Source organism: Phyllobates terribilis, unplaced genomic scaffold (assembly GCF_046119375.1).
Source record: "Phyllobates terribilis strain yellow unplaced genomic scaffold, ASM4611937v1 Scaffold_1__5_contigs__length_1240528914, whole genome shotgun sequence".
Taxonomy (NCBI): Eukaryota; Metazoa; Chordata; class Amphibia; order Anura; family Dendrobatidae; genus Phyllobates; species Phyllobates terribilis.
In genome coordinates, this window is record NW_027362761.1 from 710,668,241 (window position 1) to 710,688,419 (window position 20,179).

The 20,179-nt window shown below is 43.1% G+C and overlaps 1 protein-coding gene across 2 annotated transcripts in view; it reads left to right on the top strand.

The window, feature by feature from the left end:
* The window catches only part of LOC141273940 (AP-1 complex subunit mu-1), a 161,457-nt gene extending 144,964 nt beyond the window's left edge, over positions 1-16,493 (top strand). For both annotated transcript variants that reach the window (XM_073686262.1, XM_073686263.1), the window contains exon 12: positions 15,291-16,493. In XM_073686262.1, coding sequence (XP_073542363.1) covers positions 15,291-15,313 — 23 coding nt within the window. In that variant the 3' untranslated portion in view covers positions 15,314-16,493. The remainder of the gene's footprint in view (positions 1-15,290) is intronic.
* Positions 16,494-20,179: the final 3,686 nt, after the last annotated feature.

A 20,179-nucleotide genomic window follows, 5' to 3' on the forward strand; every position in this document is an offset into this window, starting at 1 on the left:
CCCCACTTCTGAAGTATCCGTGTACTCAGGAGAAATTTCACAACAGACCTTGGGGTTCAATTTCTCCTGTTACCCTTGTTCAAATAAAAAGAAATTGGGTCTAAAGTAAAATTTTTGTGAAAAAAAGTTAAATATTCATTTTTTCCTTCCAATTTTTTCAGTTCAGGTGAAGCATCTGAAGGGTTAATAAACTTCTTAAATGTAGTTTTGAGCACCTTGCGGGGTACAGTTTTTAGAATGGTGTCACTTTTGGATATTTTCTGTCATATATACCCCTCAAAGTCACTTCAAATGTGATGTGGTCCCTAAAAAAAAATGGTTTTGTAAATTTTGTTGGAAAAATGAGAAATCGCTGGTCAACTTTTAACCCTTTTATAACTTCCTAACAAAAATTACAAAAAAAAAAACGTGCTGATGTAAAGTAGACATGTGGGAAATGTTATTTATTAATTATTTTGTGCAACATATCTCTCTGATTTAAGGGCATAAAAATTAATTTTGAAAATTGTGAAATTTTTGCCATATTTCCGATTTTTTTCACAAATAAACCCAAGTAATATTAAAGAAATGTTACTACTATCATAAAGTACAATATGTCACGAAAAAACTGTCTCAGAATCAGTAGGATTTGTTGAAGCGTTCCAGAGTTATTACCACATAGTGACACTGGTCAGAATTGAAGAAATTGACGTGGTCAGGAAGGTGAAAACAGGCTTGAGGGATGAAGGGGTTAAAAAAATATATGTCTAACATTATAATAAACTTTACATTTACACATACTTTTTGTAACCCTAACTAGGGTTCGGATTAGGACTAGGGTTAGGATTAGGGTTAGGACTCGGGCTAGGGTTAGTGTCACACATAGTGTGGAAAAAATAAGTGCAGCACGAAGGGATGACGGGTAGCGAGTTCAGACACTAGGGAAAGGGAGTGTGGAGACCCTTAGGCAGATCTAATAACACCCTGCCTTCCCTACATTCCTATATTGGTTCTACACCAATTGCCGAGCAGGAAGCCTAAGCCCTGTAGATCCCTAGAGCTAGACCCTGAATAGGGAGGGGGAGGGGATGGACACTAGTCAGTCCCCACTATAAATTAAAGATATCAAGGGAGAGAAACTTAGCTTGAGCAGACTCCAGAGAGATAACAACTAACGTCCTGCAAGCGCACCAGAGAGGAAGAAAGCAGACTGCTATAGCTCCAAGCCTTCACAAGGGAACATGTGAATATCACCGGCCTTCTCCTGCAGCAAACTGACAGTTTTTAACTCCCATGCAAGGGTGTGTCAATTAACAGGAGGGAAGTAGCTGCTGGGTCCTAAAGGCAGAAAGGTTAATAAGGCGTCTGCAATGCCAGGCACAGATCCAAAGCGACTGTCTGTTACACCTGACACACCCATGACAGTTAGGACTCTGGCTAGGCTTAGGACTCGTGTTATGACTAGGGTTATAGTTATGACTCGTGTTATGACTAGGGTTATGGTTAAAGAAAGGGTTAAAGCCCCCATACACACTTGAAAAAGGTCAACCAAACCCACTGATATTGGCGTGATTATCCGACAAGCTAATGTATATGGGGTTTCTGATTCTCTCCTGACAAGTGATGAAGCCCAGCCAGAGACACTGATTTCAGCTATATACTACAATACTGTTGGAATGGCAGTATATATTACAAGCGGACAGGCGATTATAAGTCCTCAAGGAGACTAAACAGTAAAGTATGAAAAAAAAATGTTTAAAAATTTTGTGGTAGATGTAATGTTTTGATAGCTTCTTACTGCATTTTTTGCAGTGTTGCAATTTTGGCATTTTGATTTTTTCTCTTTACAGCATTTACTGATCAGGTTCATTTTATATTCTGATACAACAGACTTTTATTGATGCAGCGATACCATGTGTACTTGGGGGGAAAAGTTGAATCAAATATTCATATATTTAAAAAAAAAAAAAAAAAAAAAACATTTTTACTGTACTTTTTAGTCCTGTTAGGGTTCTTGAACCTGCAATTCTCTGATCATTTACCACAGCATTGTTGAATATAGTAAAAATAACATTCTCCTCTGAAAATGGCAAAATGTGTATTCAAAGTAGCAGTTGGCAGAGCCATGGACTGTAATAGACTGCACTATTTGACACCCCCCTTTTGCCCCATTCAAAATAAAACAATAAAAAAAAAATCAAATACACACACATTTGGTATCGCCGCATTCAGAATCGCCCGATCTATCACTATATAATAAGAATTAATCAGATCGGTAAACGGTGTAATGAGAAAAAAAAAAATCAAAAAGCCAGAATTACCCTGACTCCCCCCCTGGAGAAAAGGGAAGGGAGGGGGTTAACATGCTCTGCTCTGAATCTAGGAGACAAATGACTCAGTACTCCAGGAGGGCCACAATTAGTTGCTCTTTAATCACAGGCTTTACACCTTCAACAAAGGCACAGGACACTAAACTTCGGATGTGCTCTCATAAGTCCTGCCATCTCTGCCAGAGCTGGGTATAATATTTTTCTACTGAATTGTATCATCTTGTTGGATAACATGAATGGTGGCTGACAGGGATGCTAACTTGGCCTGTCCCCACTGGCTGAGTTTTCTCACATACTGCTTCCCTGAATCTAGTGAATTATCATTTGCGGGTGGCGCCCCTATTGCCCCTGCCACGACCGGGGGAGGGGGGGAGGGATTTAGAAGGTATCCCCTGCTTTTGTTGACATCATGTCCTCTAAATCCCACCAACAAGGGGAGAAAACCTTTCTAATTTTCTCTACCTCTCTAACAAATGGCTTGGGAAACATTTCAGGGTCTGGCATTCTACACATCATAGCCAGCATTTTACTAGGATTCCAGGGACGCCACACACCCTCCTGGGGCTCTACAGTATTAGGTCCCCTAGACTTAGGATGTAAGGTCTGGTGGTAGCAGTCTTGGCAAGCAGCAGGGGGGTTGAGGTGAGATGTCCACCTTGACTGAGCAATTGTCCTAGTGAGTCTTGAAGGGGCGTTGGTCCCATTCAGTGCAGGCATGATATTGGGGAAATGGTCGAGGCTTGTGGGGGAGTAGTTCTTGGGGTACTGACCGGGGGGCACACTATGCAAATAGAATGTGGGGCATTAACAAAAGGGTACAATCCTTTCTTAGGAGCAGGAGGTTTAATGATTCCTATGTGCCAACAGGAGGAATGACCTACACAACAGGTCTCCACCCAATCTGGATTCTGATTCTTACATACACATGTCCATTCTTCAGGGACATTGTAAGGGGGTAGAGTCAAATTGGGAGCGGCAGGAGGATCAGCGCCATGTTTGTTACATACGTTAACATACAAAAACTTACCACCATGTTTTTTTCTTCCTCCAACTCTCCTCTAGTTACAGATTTAGGCTGTGTGCCCACTATGCGTTTAAGGGTTTCCGCAGCAGCAATTCTGCTGCAGAAACGCTTAAAAAACGCTTGGTAGAGGGTCTGCCATGTTCCCCAATGATGATCCGCATGTGCTGTGCACATGCTGCGGAAATTTCCGCTGCGGATTATCATTGCGGAAAAATCCGAAGCACTTCCAATTATTTTGCAGAAGCGCGGCATTTTCACCGCCATTGACTTGCATTGAACCGCATGGAATCCGCATCACTGCATCTGCAGATGCGGATTCCATGCGTTTCAATGTGCGGATGGTACCCGGGTTTGGAGAAGAGGAGACTCTCCTCCGAACCCGGGTACCATAGTACCTGTAAAAAAAATAAATAAAATAAAATAAAAAATATACATTATACTTACCTTCTGATGGCCCCCCGATGTCCTTAGTGATGCGTCTTGGCTTGCCGGCAGCTCGCGATGGTCTGAAAAGGACCTGCCATGACGCCATTTAGTCATGTGACAGGTCACGCGACTGCTGACAGCAGGTCTTTTAGTGTACCGCGAGCTGCCGGCAAGCCAGGACGCATCGGATAAAGACACCGGGGGCCATCAGAAGGTAAGTGTATATATTTATTTTTTATTTTTACCATTCTTTGGGTCACACTATATAAATCCATGCCGGTTGCATGGATTTATATAGTGTGACCAAGACGTCAAGCACTTTCCAAGTGATACTAAAATCGCTTGGAAAGCGCTTGTCAACCCGCATGCAGAAATGCATGTGAAGAACGCTTCACTTCCGCTTGTCCCTGTCAGGAAAAACGCATGTACAATCCGCATGTACAATCCGCATGCGTTTTTTTCTGCCAGGGAGATGCAGAAACGCTCAGGAAAAAATCCGGAGCATTTCTGCACCGTGGGCACATAGCCTTAGAGTTTTTTCCCCTATATATCTGCCTGGTCTTATAAGCCAACATCATTTAAATAACCTTGCTTATTCCTTCAATACACTTTCCAAAAACCGTCATCAATTCTGCCACCCGGTGGACAACCAGACACTGATCAAAACCTATCCATTTTCTGAACAAATCTCTTTTCTGTTTCCCCAATTTTAACAACACCTCTACTATGCTCAGTCTGCCGCTTATTGAACAGATTATCCATCTTCTGTTTCTTTAAAAACAGGAATACAGGACTAGAGAGGCAAACCAGCGGGGACCATTACCACACTCACTATGACTTCATGCTCTGTCACTCCTAGCCTGAATTTTATATATATATATATATATATATATATATATATATATATATATATATATATATATATATATATATATATATATATACATATATATATACATATACAGTGCCTACAAGTAGTATTCAACCCCCTGCAGATTTAGCTGGTTTGATAAGATGCAAATAAGTTAGAGCCTCCAAACTGCAAACGAGAGTAGGTTTTATGAACAGAAGCATAAATCTTACAAACCAAAAAGTTATGTTGCTCAGTTGAATTTTATTACATTTTAACCATAAAAGTGTGGGTCAATTATTATACAACCCCTATGTTTAATATTTTGTGGAATAACCCTTGTTTGCAATTACAGCTAATAATCATCTTTTATAAGACCTGATCAGGCCGGCACAGGTCTGTGGAGTTATCTTGGCCCACTCCTCCATGCAGATCTTCTCCAAGTTATCTAGGTTCTTTGGGTGTCCTCCTTCCACAAGTTTTCAATTGGGTTAAGGTCAGGAGACTGACTAGGCCACTCCAACACCTTGACTTTTTCCCTCATGAACCAGGCCTTGGTTTTCTTGGCTGTGTGCTTTGGGTCGTTGTCTTGTTGGAAGATGAAATTATGACCCATCTTAAGATCCTTGATGGAGGAGCGGAGGTTCTTGGCCAAAATCTCCAGGTAGGCCGTGCTATGCATCTTCCCATGGATGCGGACCAGATGGCCAGGCCCCTTGGCTGAGAAACAGCCCCACAGCATGATGCTGCCACCACCATGCTTGACTGTAGGGATGGTATTCTTGGGGTCGTATGCAGTGCCATCCAGTCTCCAAACGTCACGTGTGTGGTTGGCACCAAAGATCTCGATCTTGGTCTCATCAGACCATAGAACCTTGAACCAGTCTGTCTCAGAGTCCTCCAAGTGATCATGAGCAAACTGTAGACGAGCCTTGACATGACGCTTTGATAGTAAAGGTACCTTACGGGCTCGTCTGGAACGGAGACCATTGCGGTGGAGTACGTTACTTATGGTATTGACTGAAACCAATGTCCCCACTGCCATGAGATCTTCCCGGAGCTCCTTCCTTGTTGTCCTTGGGTTAGCCTTGACTCTTCGGACAAGCCTGGCCTCGGCACGGGAGGACACTTTCAAAGGCTGTCCAGGCCGTGGAAGGCTAACAGTAGTTCCATAAGCCTTCCACTTACAGATGATGCTCCCAACAGTGGAGACAGGTAGGCCCAACTCCTTGGAAAGGGTTTTGTACCCCTTGCCAGCCTTGTGACCCTCCACGATCTTGTCTCTGATGGCCTTGGAATGCTCCTTTTGTCTTTCCCATGTTGACCATGTCTGAGTGCTGTTCACAAGTTTGAGGAGGGTCTTAAATAGTCAGAAAAGGCTGGCAAAAGAGATCTTTAATCCACACATGTGAAGCTCATTATTCTTGGTGCCTGAACTACTTCTTAATACTTTAGGGGGACCAAACAGAATTCTTGTGGTTTGAGGGGTTGAATAATAAATGACACTCTGAATTAACTTTTAACGTTTTTAAAAAAAAAACAAAAACAAAATTTGCTGCAGTGCATTTCCCACTTCCAGGCTGATCTACAGTACAAATGACACAATGCCAAGTTAATTCCGCATGTGTCAACCAGCTAAATCTGCAGGGGGTTGAATACTACTTGTAGGCACTGTATATGTATGTATGTGTGTGTGTATGTATATATATATATATATATATATATATATATATATATATATATATATATATATATATATATATCAGACAAAAACCATCAGCCCCTACATTTAGGAGTCGGCACTATGAGTTTTTTTAGCAATAGAAGAAGCTGCTGCCGACAATCACCGTCGGCTCCACCGGGTACAATCAACTAATCGCTACAATCCAACCCCACAGACAGATGACCAGTGAAATACCAAATCCACACTCCCCATACAACATACAGCACAGGAATTCAACACAGTGCACAAGGTCTCCTCAGGGTTCTTGTCTAACAATAATGGAACCACTTACTATGAACAGATCGAATGTGGACCTACTTGCCAAAAACACATTGAGGCCGAGACAGAGAGACAAGTTCAGGTAGCGTAAGAATAAAGCTTCTCACCTTGTGTGCTGCAGCTGCCCCAGTTGTCTGTCCCAGTTGATGCATTCCTTTGAACTAGCGGGTTCCTGTTGGTTGCGCAAGGTTTTGTTGTCACCACATAATGTGGGCTGTTCTGAGACATTGTGCGTGCTCCAAATGAAATAGTAACATTTAAATATGTGCCGAGCCACGCTGATACTTCGAGCATCAGGGAAGATCTCTTTATTTCAGCCTCAGTCACTCATATATATATCTATATAATATGTATATATATGCATTTCTTGGACATTCATTGTAGCAATATAATTGGCTCCGCTTATCTCTAAATATGTGCTGGCATTAGCATACATACTTCTAATAGGCTAAGTTAACACTATTGACACCAAGCTTAGGAAACTAGGTAGTGTACTACGTCTTTAAAGAAAGACATTCATAAACCCTTAACTGATCACAGGCTTCTCTTTGGGAGCAAGGTACATGGACAAAAAACAATATTGAGTCTGGACAGAGAAATAATTCCTGCTCTCACAATTTCCATACATTGTGCCCAGCTCGTGCTTCTGGAGACAAGCACCCTGTAAATTAATTAGGTCTCCCTGCTCCATCAATGTCAAACATGTGGATGCTAACTGTGGTTTAGAAGGTGGGGTGGTATTTAGATTTTGGAGCATGCATTTTTTTGGTGGTGCTAGGATGGTGGGAAGCATGTTGCTTTTCCAGCGCTGTTCTGTTACCCAGTAATGTGGAAATCCCCTGGATTTCCAAAGACTGCTGTTTTTTTTGTTGGATAAGTTGAAGTTTGTTTACAGAATATTTTGGATCACTTTTAAGGCTCATTCTACACTTGTTAGGGTTATCACCTAACTCTGCAAAATACGTGATTCAGAAAAAAACACTCACTATGAGGCAGAGTTGCTCTGGACTCCATGGCCTCTCTTCTGCATGGTCTGTTTTTCAGAGGTGCACAGAACTGTGGTTGACCACACTTCTATGCCTAAAAAGATGGGGGATGAACCAGGAAAGAGGTGAGATTGAGTCACATTAGACTCGATCTACGTAATTACAGAGGATGTTTCGTAAGAGGGTTTGTCTGAATCCTGTTTTTAGGAGATATAGACATGAACCCTGACATAAGCGCTCAGCGTAGTGCGCAGGATAAATGTGATCCAAGTTTTACTTTAATCTTTGGGAGACATAATGAACAAATCAACAGCAATTCCAGAATTGTTTTTTGTTATGACTTAGACAATGAGATAAATATGATAAGGCAGCTTTAGTCTTTGGGTCAGTACAATTACTGCAATAACACATTTAGTTTTTCATGTTTTGCTATTTAAGTACTCTGCACAATTTTCCACCAACTGCACTTATGTGAGGTCTTGCTTTTTGCGAGATAACATTGCTTTTGCAGTGATACCATTTTTCTTTTAAACTTGACGTTTTGATTTCATTTTATTCCACTTTTTCTTCAGCGGAATAATGAAAATGTGTTTTAGCTGTGTTTTTGTGTTTTTATAGTATTCACTTTATATAATGTGACAGTTACTGTATTTTTCGGACTAGAAGATGCATCGGACCCTAAGACGCACCCCAAATTTTCAGGAGGAAAATAGGGGAAAAAAATGTAATTCATCAAATGGGGGTCCGTCTTCCAGTCCGAATTCAGCTTACCAGTGAGAGTCGATGGCGGTGATGGAGCGGGGACACAGGAGGTGTGATGCTGCGGGGTGATGCTGGGAGTCCCATCCCAGGCTGGAAGAAGGGGCTGCTTGGCGGCAGGAGTCAGGCGATAGTGCGGGCGATGCTGCTGGTCCTGCACTTGGAGGGGATGTCCAGAGGTGCAATGCTGCGTGTCCAAGGGTGGTAAGAGGGGGTGTTTGACGGTACTTGGCGGTTCGGGGGCTGTAAAAGTCCGGAGCCCCCTCACTTCCATGTTCTCTATGCGGTGGACTCCAGGAAAATGGGCGCTAGAGGTGGCACCTGCGCAGATTGAGATCTCAGCACTGCCATTTGTGTACTTTATTTTTGTTTTTACATAAAAAGTGCTTTTTTATTGGCAAAACTTTTTTTTCTTGTAATTTTATTTGTACTTTTTTTCCAGGACGTCCCTCCTGACAGCACCACCAGGAGGTTATCCTTTTTATGCTTGATAGGGATAGGAAACACAGAAGAGGTTAAATAGCCCCTCCCCACCACCACCCTCCAGTGTTTTTCCTGTCCCTATCAGGGACAAGACGCAAGAAGAGAGATACAAGTATTAATTTTTTGGAGGCTCTGGGAGGTTTCAAACCTTAGCTTCCCTGCTGAAAGAGTCAGGCAGATACCTCCTAAGGTCTCTCCACAGAGCGGTCGAGCTGGGTGTTCCCGGGAACAGCATTATTCCTCATTTGAGGGCCCTGGGCTCCTGCTGCCATGCCTGAATCAGCGCAGGTGCGCTGATGACCAGGGGCGGCTTGACCACGTGGGACGTGCTCCGGAGGCTTTCCGGCAGGGCCACGTATAGATCCAGGGATCCACGTAGGGGAGCGCTTCTGGGAGTACCAGCAACCCCTGCTTCCTGGCGAGCGTTACAGCCTGGAACGCACATGGCGCAGGGAATAATCCCAGGGCGTGGTGCCGGCCGGCGTCCAGATAAATCAGGCGCCCCGTCATGCGTTCCAGTATGCGACGCACAGGGGGAGGGATAGACCCAGGACGCCGTGGCAGCGGGATCTAAACTCGCGGATTGGCAGCAGATGGAGCGCAGAAGGATCTGATGACTCAAATGATCTGAAGCCAGGTGAGACACCTATTTAAAAGGCTAGAGGCTTAACTAGACTGTCAGGCTTACCTTATCATGGAGGGCCAGAATGCTAGCCTGTCGGACGTTCAGTCCATAGAACCATCCCTGGATCACGTGAGTAGGGCCCAAGCAGGATCACCCTACCCCTTTGTTGTAGCATAGCCTACATAGTGTTTATATTATCTTTTAGGACAAGGAGACACCTAGGCGTTCCACTTCAGCTACTAGAAGGAAAGGTAGCAGATGTGCTACTTGTAACGTTAGACTACCAGGGAGCTACAACAAGAAGCTCTGCGAGGACTGTATTGCTAAAATCCTCAAAGACTAACAGGCCTCACTCCTATCCAGTATGAAAACTATAATTAGGGAAGAGGTACAGAGTACAGTATCTGCCATCATGCCGCCGCAGTCTCCCCGTCCTAAGAGACCTAGGTGGAATATGGACTCAGGTCCAGAGGAAGGGGAATTATCCTACTACTCTGACCATGAGACGGACGAGGGTGAAAATGCCACTGCATTTCTACCCGAGGGGAAAAAGAAATACCTGTTTGCATCAGAACATACAGACACACTCCTACAGGCTGTCAGAGACCCTATGAAAATAGAGGAACCCTCTGAGCCATTATCCGCCCAGGACGATATGTTTAGCGGCCTAAGAGTCCGCAGAGACAGGGTTTTTTCAGTAAATAAACATATCCGGGCAATGATCCTGGAGGAATGTGAAGATGTGGGGGGAAAAAATTGGTTATCCCAAGAGATTTTAAATCTCACCTTCCCTTTAACCAAGAAGAGATCAAGGTGTGGGAAGAGACTCCAAGGATCGACATACCAGTAGCTAGGAAGACCGCTATACCCTTTGAGGATTCTTCTAGTCTAAAGGATCCAATGGGTAAAAGATCAGAGGACCTTCTTAAAAAGACCTGGGAACCCTCCTCGGCCTTAATTAAAACAAATATTGCTGCTAATTCATTCGCCAGATCAATGACTCTTTGGGTAGAGAAGTTGGGAAATCACTTAAAGAACAAAACTCCTAGAGAAGAAATATTGAAATCGCTTCCCTTGCTGAAAATGGCAACCGATTTCATGACTGACGCCTCAGCAGAGTCGGTTTGGTTTTCCACAAGAAACAGTGCACTATCCAATGTGGCAAGGACTGCTGTCTGGCTGAGAACATGGTCAGGTGATACACGCTCAAAAAATAAATTATGCTTGACTTCTTTCTCAGGCCAACAAGTGTTTGGGCCAGTCGTGGATGAGCTTCTAGAAAAAGCTTGCGATAAGAAGAAAGGATTCCCTAAGGAAAAACCAAGGAAGATGCCTTCCTATTGGATGACATGCTTTCATCCTAGACAGGACTATAGAGGAAAGGGAAAATCGGGAAGGTGGAGCTACCCCAAAGGCGGTAGAAGAAGAGGCTCCTTTCATAACCAAGGATCCAGCACCAACAGACAATGACGCCAGGAGAGTCGGGGGGGGACTTCAATATTTCTCTGGAGGCTGGCAAGAAATAACCAAGAATCAGTGGATACTGCAGAGAGTCTCTCAGGGGTACATTATAGAGTTCACCCGTACACCTTCCGAAAGTTTCTGCCTTACTTCAGGCCAATCTGCAAAGAACCATTAGACGCTCTTAAAAGACATAAAAGAACTCATGCGTTTTATAATAGTGGTAGTACAGGTACCATGTGCCCAGCAATATCAGGGCCCCTACTCAAGTCTGTTCTCCATAGAGAAACCCGGAGAAGAGTTCCAAACGATAATCCGTTTAAAACCACTATATCAGTGGGTTCGTTACAAACAGTTCAAAATGGAGTCCCTGAAATCCATCATACCTTTAATAAAGAAGAATTCAATAATAAGCATGTTAGGCCTAAAAACTGCCTATTATCACATTCCCATTCGTTATGACAAAAATTCCTCAGGTTCGCAATAAAGGATCAAGAGCAAATACAACATTTTCTGTTTCGCTGTCTTCCGTTCGGTCTCCTCCGCACCTCGAATCTTTAAGAAGCTGATGGTAGAGGTAATGGCTTTTTTAAGAGAGAAGAACATCCCAATCATCCCATATTTAGATGACCTGCTACTAATAGCGGACTCTCCGGACCAGATGAGCTCCCATCTATTCACAACCATTACAGTTCTGGAAGGTCTGGGATGGTTGATTATATCTGAAAAGATCAAAACCTAAACCAGAAAAGAGGAAGATTTTCCTGGGAGTTCTTCTGGATTCCGAGCTGCAGTGCTCCTTCCTGCCCACAAACAGGAGACCATCAAAAGAGAAATCCAATCCATCCAGAAAAAGAAATGGATCTCGATAAGGAAAGCAACGAGGGCCAGGGTCTGATGACCTCATGTATTTCCTGCATCCAGTGGAGTCAGTTCCATTCAAGGGCCCTACGGCAAGAGATTATATCATCCTGGGATGGCAGAACAACGACACTGGACAGCAGGATGAGATTATCAGCAAAATAGTCTCCATCTTGGTGGACAATTCCAACAAATCTCACAAGAGGCCTGGATCATCTCAACTTCCGTAGACATCACTACAAATGCAAGCCACACTGGCTGGGGAGCCTACATAGAAGGCCATTATCTTCAGGGAATGTGGCCTGCGGCAGTAAGAGAAAGATCTTCAAATTACAGAGAGCTCAGGGCAGTGTGGGAAGCATTACACAGATGTCAGGCACTTCTAAAAAAAAAAAAAAAAAAAAAAAAAAAAAAAAAAAAAATCAGCACATCAAAAATATTTTTGGACAATTCAACCACAGTCTCCTTTCTCTTTCATCAGGGAGGACCAAAGCATTATCATCTTCAGTCGATATCAGAATATTTTGTTGGGCAGAGGACACGTTCAGATCGGTCACAGCAGTGCACCTAAAATGAACAAGAAATCAGGTGGCAGATTTCCTGAGCAGGAGAACAGTTCAACCATCAGAGTGGTCTCTAAACAAAGAGGGTTTTTCTTCAATTGACACGACGTTGGGGTATGCCGACAGTAGATCTATTTGCCTCAAAGGAAAACATAAAAGCAAAGATTATTTTTTCACTGAACCCAAGAGACCATCCAGCTGGAATAGATGCTCTGTCCCCGAGCTGGGATATGGATCTAGCTTACGCTTTTTCACCACTCGCATTAATTCCAAAAGTGTTGAAAAAATTCAAGGAAACCAGGCTGCGGTGATTTTAATAGCTCCCTACTGGCCCAAAAGGAGCTGGTTCTCCCTGTTGAGGAGAATGTCACTAGAAGACCCGATACTCCTGCCCACAAGACAGGACCTTCTGTTTCAGGGTCCACTATACCATCAGAATCTGGAGATGCTACTTCTATCTGCCTGGATCCTGACAAGGAGAATCGAAGATCAAAAGGACGCTGAGGCAGTCATTTCCACAATGCAAGGAAGCAGGAAGCCAGTGACTTCAGCCATCTATCTGAAAATCTGGAAGAAGTTTTCTTGCCAAAGTAAGACTCCAGTTTCCATCATGTTGGGCCCAGATATTCCAGGGATACTAGATTTTCTTCAAAAAGTGTTTGATAAAAAAATGAGACCCAAAACTTGAAAGGTACAGGTATCAGCCTTGGGATCATTTTTTGACTATCCACTAGCGAATCACCCTTGGATAGTCAGATTCATTAAAGCTAATAAACGACTTAAACCTACAATGAGGAGCTTGGTGCCCCCATGGGACCTCAATCTAGTATTAAACACTCTATGCAAGAAACCATATGAGCCTTTAGATCAGGCAGAATTAAAATTCATATCCTTAAAGGCTGTCTTCCTTGTTGCAATAACTATTGCAAGACGCATTAGTGAAATCCAGGCCCTTTCTGTTGAAGATCCAGGAAGATTGTTTCGTCCTAAGATTAGACCCAGCATTCCTACCTAAGGTGGCTACTGATTTCCACAGAAGTCAGGAAATTGTCTTGCCTTCCTTCTGCCAAAATTATAGCAACCAGAAAGAACTTTCTTTCCACTCATTGGATGTTAAAAGAACGATTCTACTATACCTGAAGGTCACGGAAGATTGGAGAATTGATTCAAACCTTTTTATCCAATTCGGTGGAAGAAACAAAGGAAGGAAAGCATCAAAATCTAATCTCGCTAGGTGGATAAAGTCAATGATCAACTCCGCTTATATTGAAGCAGGACAATCTCCCTCGGAAAACATCAGCGCTCACTCCACAAGAGCATTTTCTGCTTCATGGGCATAGAGAGCAGAGGTCTCTGTGGATCAGATCTGCAGAGCAGCGACCTGGTCAAGTCTAAATACCTTTTGTAGACATTACAAATTGGACATGCTGTTAAATCAACAGACGGCCTTTGGGAGGAAGGTCCTCCAAGCAGTAATCCCGCCCTAAAGGAGTTATTTGATATTTCTCCTGGTGGTGCTGTCAGGAGGGACATCCTGGAAAGTAGGAATTAGTCCTACCCGTAATGTTATTTCCAGCAGTCCATCATGACAGCATCATTACATTCCCTTCCCTTGGATTTCCTGTCTGTCACATGAAGTAAACGTGTATAGAGGGAAATTCAATAAACACATTTGTTGCATCCATCCTGGTGTGGTACTTGATGGTGGGGAGGGGCTATTTAACCTCTTCTGTGTTTCCTGTCGCTATCCAGGATAAGAAGGACGACCTCCTGGTGGTGCTGTCATGATGGACTCCTGGAAATACCATTACCGGTAAGACTAATTCTTACGTTTTTTTTTTTGTTTTTTTTTAAAAATGTAAATTTTAAAAACTTTGTGTTTTACTTATTTTTTTTATGTTTTGTTATACTTATAAAATAATCAAAATAATAGGAATTAGTCCTACCGGTAATGGTATTTCCAGGAGTCCATCATGACAGCACCACCTGGAGGTCGTCCTTCTTATCCTATGCAACTTAAACTTTTGTCTAATCGAATACCGTGAAATACTCATGCATTGCAAGGTATTAGACCTGCTAGTGTTACACAGAAAGGAGGCTTGTTAGAGCCTGCTTATGACTGGGTCTAACAGGCCATGGTACCAGGCTGACTGAGGTCCTTCTTTGACTTCCTATTGCTGTGCTAACTATATGCAGCCCGCAATTACTTTGTAGAGGGTGCAGGGATGAGAAAGGGAGCTTCCGTCCTCCAATAGCTTTTTAAATGACACAATTGCTATTGATCACATCTAGAAAGTTTAATACCTAGGAAGGGTGTTGTCACCGGCCTTGGCTGGCTGTTACTGCAAGATAAGCCAAGCTCCAGTTGTGATTGCACACTCACCAGGATGCACCAATACGTCCATTTGTGAGAACTTTTTCCATAATAATTCAAACTTTAAACATTTCCAAATTTCAGATATTTTCATAAATAAACGCAAAATACAGTGACCTAAATTTATCACTAGCATAAAGTACAATCACCAAGGACAAAATTAACTGAGGAGGCTAGGGAGGGGTTAATATCAAGACAGTAGAAATTGCCAATGGTAATCTTCATTCACTTTATATACCTAATTTGTGTATTTGATCTGTGTAACAAAACATTAACAGATGAGTTTAATAAATAGCTCACAGAAAAAAACAGCATGTGCACAGCGCTCTATTTTAGAGATCAGATGCAGCTTGGTCTCCATGCTTCACAGGAGACCAAGCATTTTGCAATTTTATGTATTTAACTAGGTACTTCCTCATTTGCTTATTGTCATTCTTTGTATTTTGAAGATCTGATTTTGTTGGTTACAACTTCATGTGTTGATGATAATTTTAACAAATTGTACATTTTAAACATTAATGTCTTTTGTGATGTACTGATAATTTTCTCTTTTCCCCCCTCCCCTAGACTATCAGCTTCGAACACAGTAAAGAAGTAGCAATCTCTTACTAAAGTAATTTTTAGTAAAAACCAGAATCATATTGGCGGTTCAATTAGTTAGGTCCAATGTGCAACACGGAAGAAATCTGCTAAATTTGATGAGAAAGTTACAAGACCCTGCATACAAGTTGCCGAACAGTTGTCCATATTTACAGGACACAGAAAATGTATTCCATATACCTCTAGAGGAGTTTTAGTCTTTTGTCTGCACGATCATTTATTGTTTTGTATTTTCTAGGTTGTCCCCAAAGAATCCGCTGTTAAACTAGCCTTTCTTGAAGCATATTTGCAATGTGCCTGAATTAAAGTGCCATCATCTTAAAGGGGTTGTAAACTGCTCGGACAAGCCCATCTCTGTTATTAGATTGCTGCTTCTAAAATAACTGCCTGTACTGCCTCCGGCACTGTTTCAGTGATATCAATGCTGGGTCTCCTGTCACTTTGCTATGTCACGTGAGCACCGCAGTCAATCAGCGGCCACGTCACTCTCACTTCCTTCGAATGTAACACACCTGGAGGAATTCAAAGTGCCGCAGCAGTTCTCACTTTTTCAGTCTGTCCATTTCATCTGAAGTTAGTGAGAGTGAAGCAAGTCATTAATGGGCGCTGATTGACTGCAGGACTCCAGTGATAAAACAAAGGCATGGGAGACCTGACGTCACTGGAACTCCACATTTCCTCCCTAGATATGAGGCATGTGTGGGATGGTATAAGTGTCCAAGTAGTGGACAACCACTTCAAACACTGACATGCAGATGTTTCTTGGTATCCAGTAGGACAAACAATGTTTTGCAGCTTAACACAACTAACATGTTTTATTGTTGGATTTCTGTTACAAAAAAAGAAAGCATACCTAAATAGAGGCCATTTGCCACCATTGCAAATGCTCACAAGAGCCTATTTCAGTATTTTATTTATGTGCTATTAAAAACTATTCAGCAGTCACGACATTGGCTACTTTCTAAGCCAATAGATACAATTGCTTACTTTGGATGCTTTTCTCCTATTGATCAAGGGATCAACACAGATTGGTCAATTTTGGCAAGAATACGAAACTAAATTAACGATATAATACTCTTTCCCTAGCCACTGAATGCCATTTTTCTTGTTTGTGCAGATCTTATGTTGGCAATAATGTGTTACTGTTAAATTAAAATGCAGATTAAATGAGCTTTGAGTTTTTACATGTTTACATGCTTAAACACAACTCCACTTTTGTAGTGAAACTCCACATTTCCTCACTTACCATGAGCCTCATCTGGCATAGAATACAGTGGGGAAAATAAGTACCGTATTTTTCGGACCATAAGACGCACTTTTTTCCCCAAAAATTTGGGAGGAAAATGGGGGGTGCATCTTATGGTCCGAACGTTGCTTACCTGCGGTGGTGGTGGAGTGGGATCTCCCTCCTTGGCGGCAGCATCAAAGGAGGAGGAGGTGACATGCTGCGGGTGTGTGGCTGGGGGCCAGCACGGGTTGAACTGAATGCTCCTCCTTTGCTGTTGCCGCCACCACCACCACCTCTGGTTCCGGTATCCAGACAGACCTCGGCGGCACGCAGGCAGGCCCCTATCGCCAAACACTGGCCCCGGCCCTCAGCCAGGGCGCGGCCCCCAGCCATACACCAGGCCTCAGCCAGGCCCCCAGCCATGCACTGGGCCTCAGCCAGGCCACGGCCCCCAGCCTGGCATCGGGCACCAGCCATCTCTTCTGCAGCCGCCAGGTTCCTGAGGGAGGGAACGAAGGGCCCTGCAATCCTGCTCCACCACAACTCCCCGCTGCTGGAGCACCGGATTCCTAAAGGACCCTGCCTCCTGTGACCCTCGCTCCACCGAGCCCCAGGTAAGATACTGTTACCTATTAAGACTATAAGACGGACCGCATCTTATTAAAATATATTTTTTCTATATTCCACCCCAAAATTTGGGGTGCGTCTTATGGTCTGGTGCGTCTTATAGTCCGAAAAATACGGTATTTTATACACGGCCAATTTTGCAAGTTTTCCCATCTACAAAGAATGGAGAGGTCTGTAATTTTTATCGTAGGTACACTTCAACTGTGAGAGACAGAATCTAAAAATAATAAACAGAAATTTACATAGTATGATTTTTACATAATTAAATTACATTTTATTGCATGAAATAAGTATTTGATCACCTACCAACCAGCAAGAATTCTGTCTCTCACAGACCTGTTAGTTTTTCTTGAAGAAGCCCTCCTACTCTGCACTCATTACCTGTAATTAATTGAACCTGTTTGAACTGATTACCTGTATAAAAGACACCTGTCCATGCAATCAATCACACTCCAACCTCTCCACCATCGTCAAGACCAAAGCGCTGTCTAATGACACCATAGATAATATTGTAGACCTGCGCAAGGCTGACCTGGGCTACAGGACAATAGGCAAGTAGCTTGGTGAGAAGACAACAACTGTTGGCACAATTATTAGAAAATTTAAGAAACACAAAATGACTGTCAATCTCCCTCGGTGTCGGGCTCTAAGCAAGATCTCACCTTGTGGGGTAAGGATTCTGAGAAAGGTCAGGAATCAGCTCAGAACTACATGTCCTGGTCAATGACCTAAAGAGAACTGGGACAACAATCTCAAACATTACCATTAGTAACACACTACGCCGTCATGGATAAAAATCCTGCAGGGGATGCAAGGTCCAACTACTCACGCCAGCACATGTCCAGGCCCGTTTGAAGTTCACCAATGATCATCTGGATGATCCAGAGGAGTTATGAGAGGAGGTCATGTGGTTAGATGACACCGAAATATAACTTTTTGGTATCAACTACACTCGCCGTGTTTTGAAGGAAGAAGGATAAGTACAACCCTAAGAACACCGTCCCAATGGTGTAGCATGGTGGGGGAAACAACATACTTTGGGGGTGCTTTTCTGCAAAGGGGACAAGATGAATGCACCGTATTGAAGGGAGGATGGATGGGGTCATGTATCGCAACAGTTTGGCTAACAGTCTTCTTCCCTCAGTAAGAGCATTGAAGATTGGTCGTGACTGGGCCTCCAGCATGACAATGACCCAAAACACACAGCCAGGGCACCGGAGTGGCACCGTAAGAAGCATATCAAGGTCCTGAAGTGGCTAGCCAGTCTCCAGACCTGAACCCAAAAGAAAGTCTTTGGAGGGAGCTGAAACTCAATGTTGCGCAGTGGCAACCACGAAATGTGAAAGATCTGGTGAAGATCTGAATGTAGTGGGCTAAAATCCCTGCTACAGTGTGTACAAACAAAGTTTTCTGTACAAGTATTAAGTTCTGTTTTTCTACTGTATCAAATACTTATTTCATTCAATAAAATGCAGATTAATTGTAAAAATCATACAATGTGATTTTCTGGATTGTATGCACTGTAATTGAATGCACTGTGGGTCCAGCAATTACTATACAATAGTCTTATTTTAGTGGATTTGCTGCAGTTTAATAGATTTTCTTCCTGAAAGTGAAATTCTATTTTCCCTTTTAGGTTTGTGATTATACAATGCAATCAATTTGAGCTCACAGACTTTGCATATGTAAGGGAAGGGACATGGCAGCTGTTTGAGCGACTGTGGAGATTCATACAGTGGCATGTAAAAATTTGTGCACCCCTGGTCAAAATTACTCTTATTGTGAACAGTTAAGCAAGTTGAAGATTAAATGATTTCTAAAAGGCCTAAAGTTAATGACTACACATTTCCTTTGTATTTTAGGCAAAAAAAGCCATGTTTTACATGGCTTTTATAACATTTTAGAAAATTCCAAAAAATGAAAATTGGCCGATGCAAAAGTTTGGGCACCCTGCATGGTTAGTACCTAGTAGCACCCCCTTTTGAAAGTATCAGAGCCTGTAAACACTTTTTGTAGTCAGCCAAGAGTCTTTCAATGGATTTTCATCCATTCTTGCTTGGAAAATTCTTCTTGCATGCACTGCTATTTTTAGGTCTAGCCACAGATTTTCAGTGATGTTCAGATCAGGGGACTGAATCAGGCCATTGTAACACCTTCAGCTTGTGTCTTTTGAAGTAGTCTATTGTGGATTTTGACTTGTGTTTAGGATCATTATCCATTTGTAGAAGCCATCCTCTTTTCAATGTCAGCTTTTTTTTACAGATGGTGTTAAGTTTGCATCAAGAATTTATTGAAATTTCATGGAATCCCTTCTTCCTTCTGCCTGTGAAATGTCCCAAGTGACATTGGCTGCAACACAACCCCAAAGCATGATTGATCCAACTCCATGTTTAATGGTTGGTGAGATGTTTTTTCCTGAAATTCTGTGCCCTTTTTTCTCCACACATACTTTTCATCATTGTCCCCAAAGAGTTCTATTTTAACCTCATCAGTCCACAGGACTTGTTTCCAAAATGCATCAGGTTTGTTTAGATGTTCTTTTGCATACTTCTGATGCTGAGTTTTATGTATCATCGGCGTCTCTGCCCCATGCTAGGCAGAGACGCCGACCCTCTCACCTTCCTGTTCCAGGCGCGGCGTCCTCCAGCGCTCCTTCCCTCGCTGCTGCTGGCGCGCGCTCCTTCCCGGGCACTGTGCTTAGGGCGCGCGCGCGCTCCCCCTGCTCTGCCGTCACTTACCGTGACCACCTGCCTGCCTGCCAAGAGACTCTTACCCGTTCTGCCGTCACTTGCCGTGACCACCCGCCTGCTCACCCAGAGACTGCTACCCTTCTGTTGTGTTCACCCGCTACACCGGTCAGTCCCCGCTATCTGACCCGTGAGAGCCACCTGCTCAATTACAAGGTCGTCCCCAGACTAACACCTGCCCCTCGGGGTCCCTCCTTGTTCCAAGGCACAGAGGTTCCACCACCCAGTCCCGTTACAGTTTGCTCGGGCCAGGG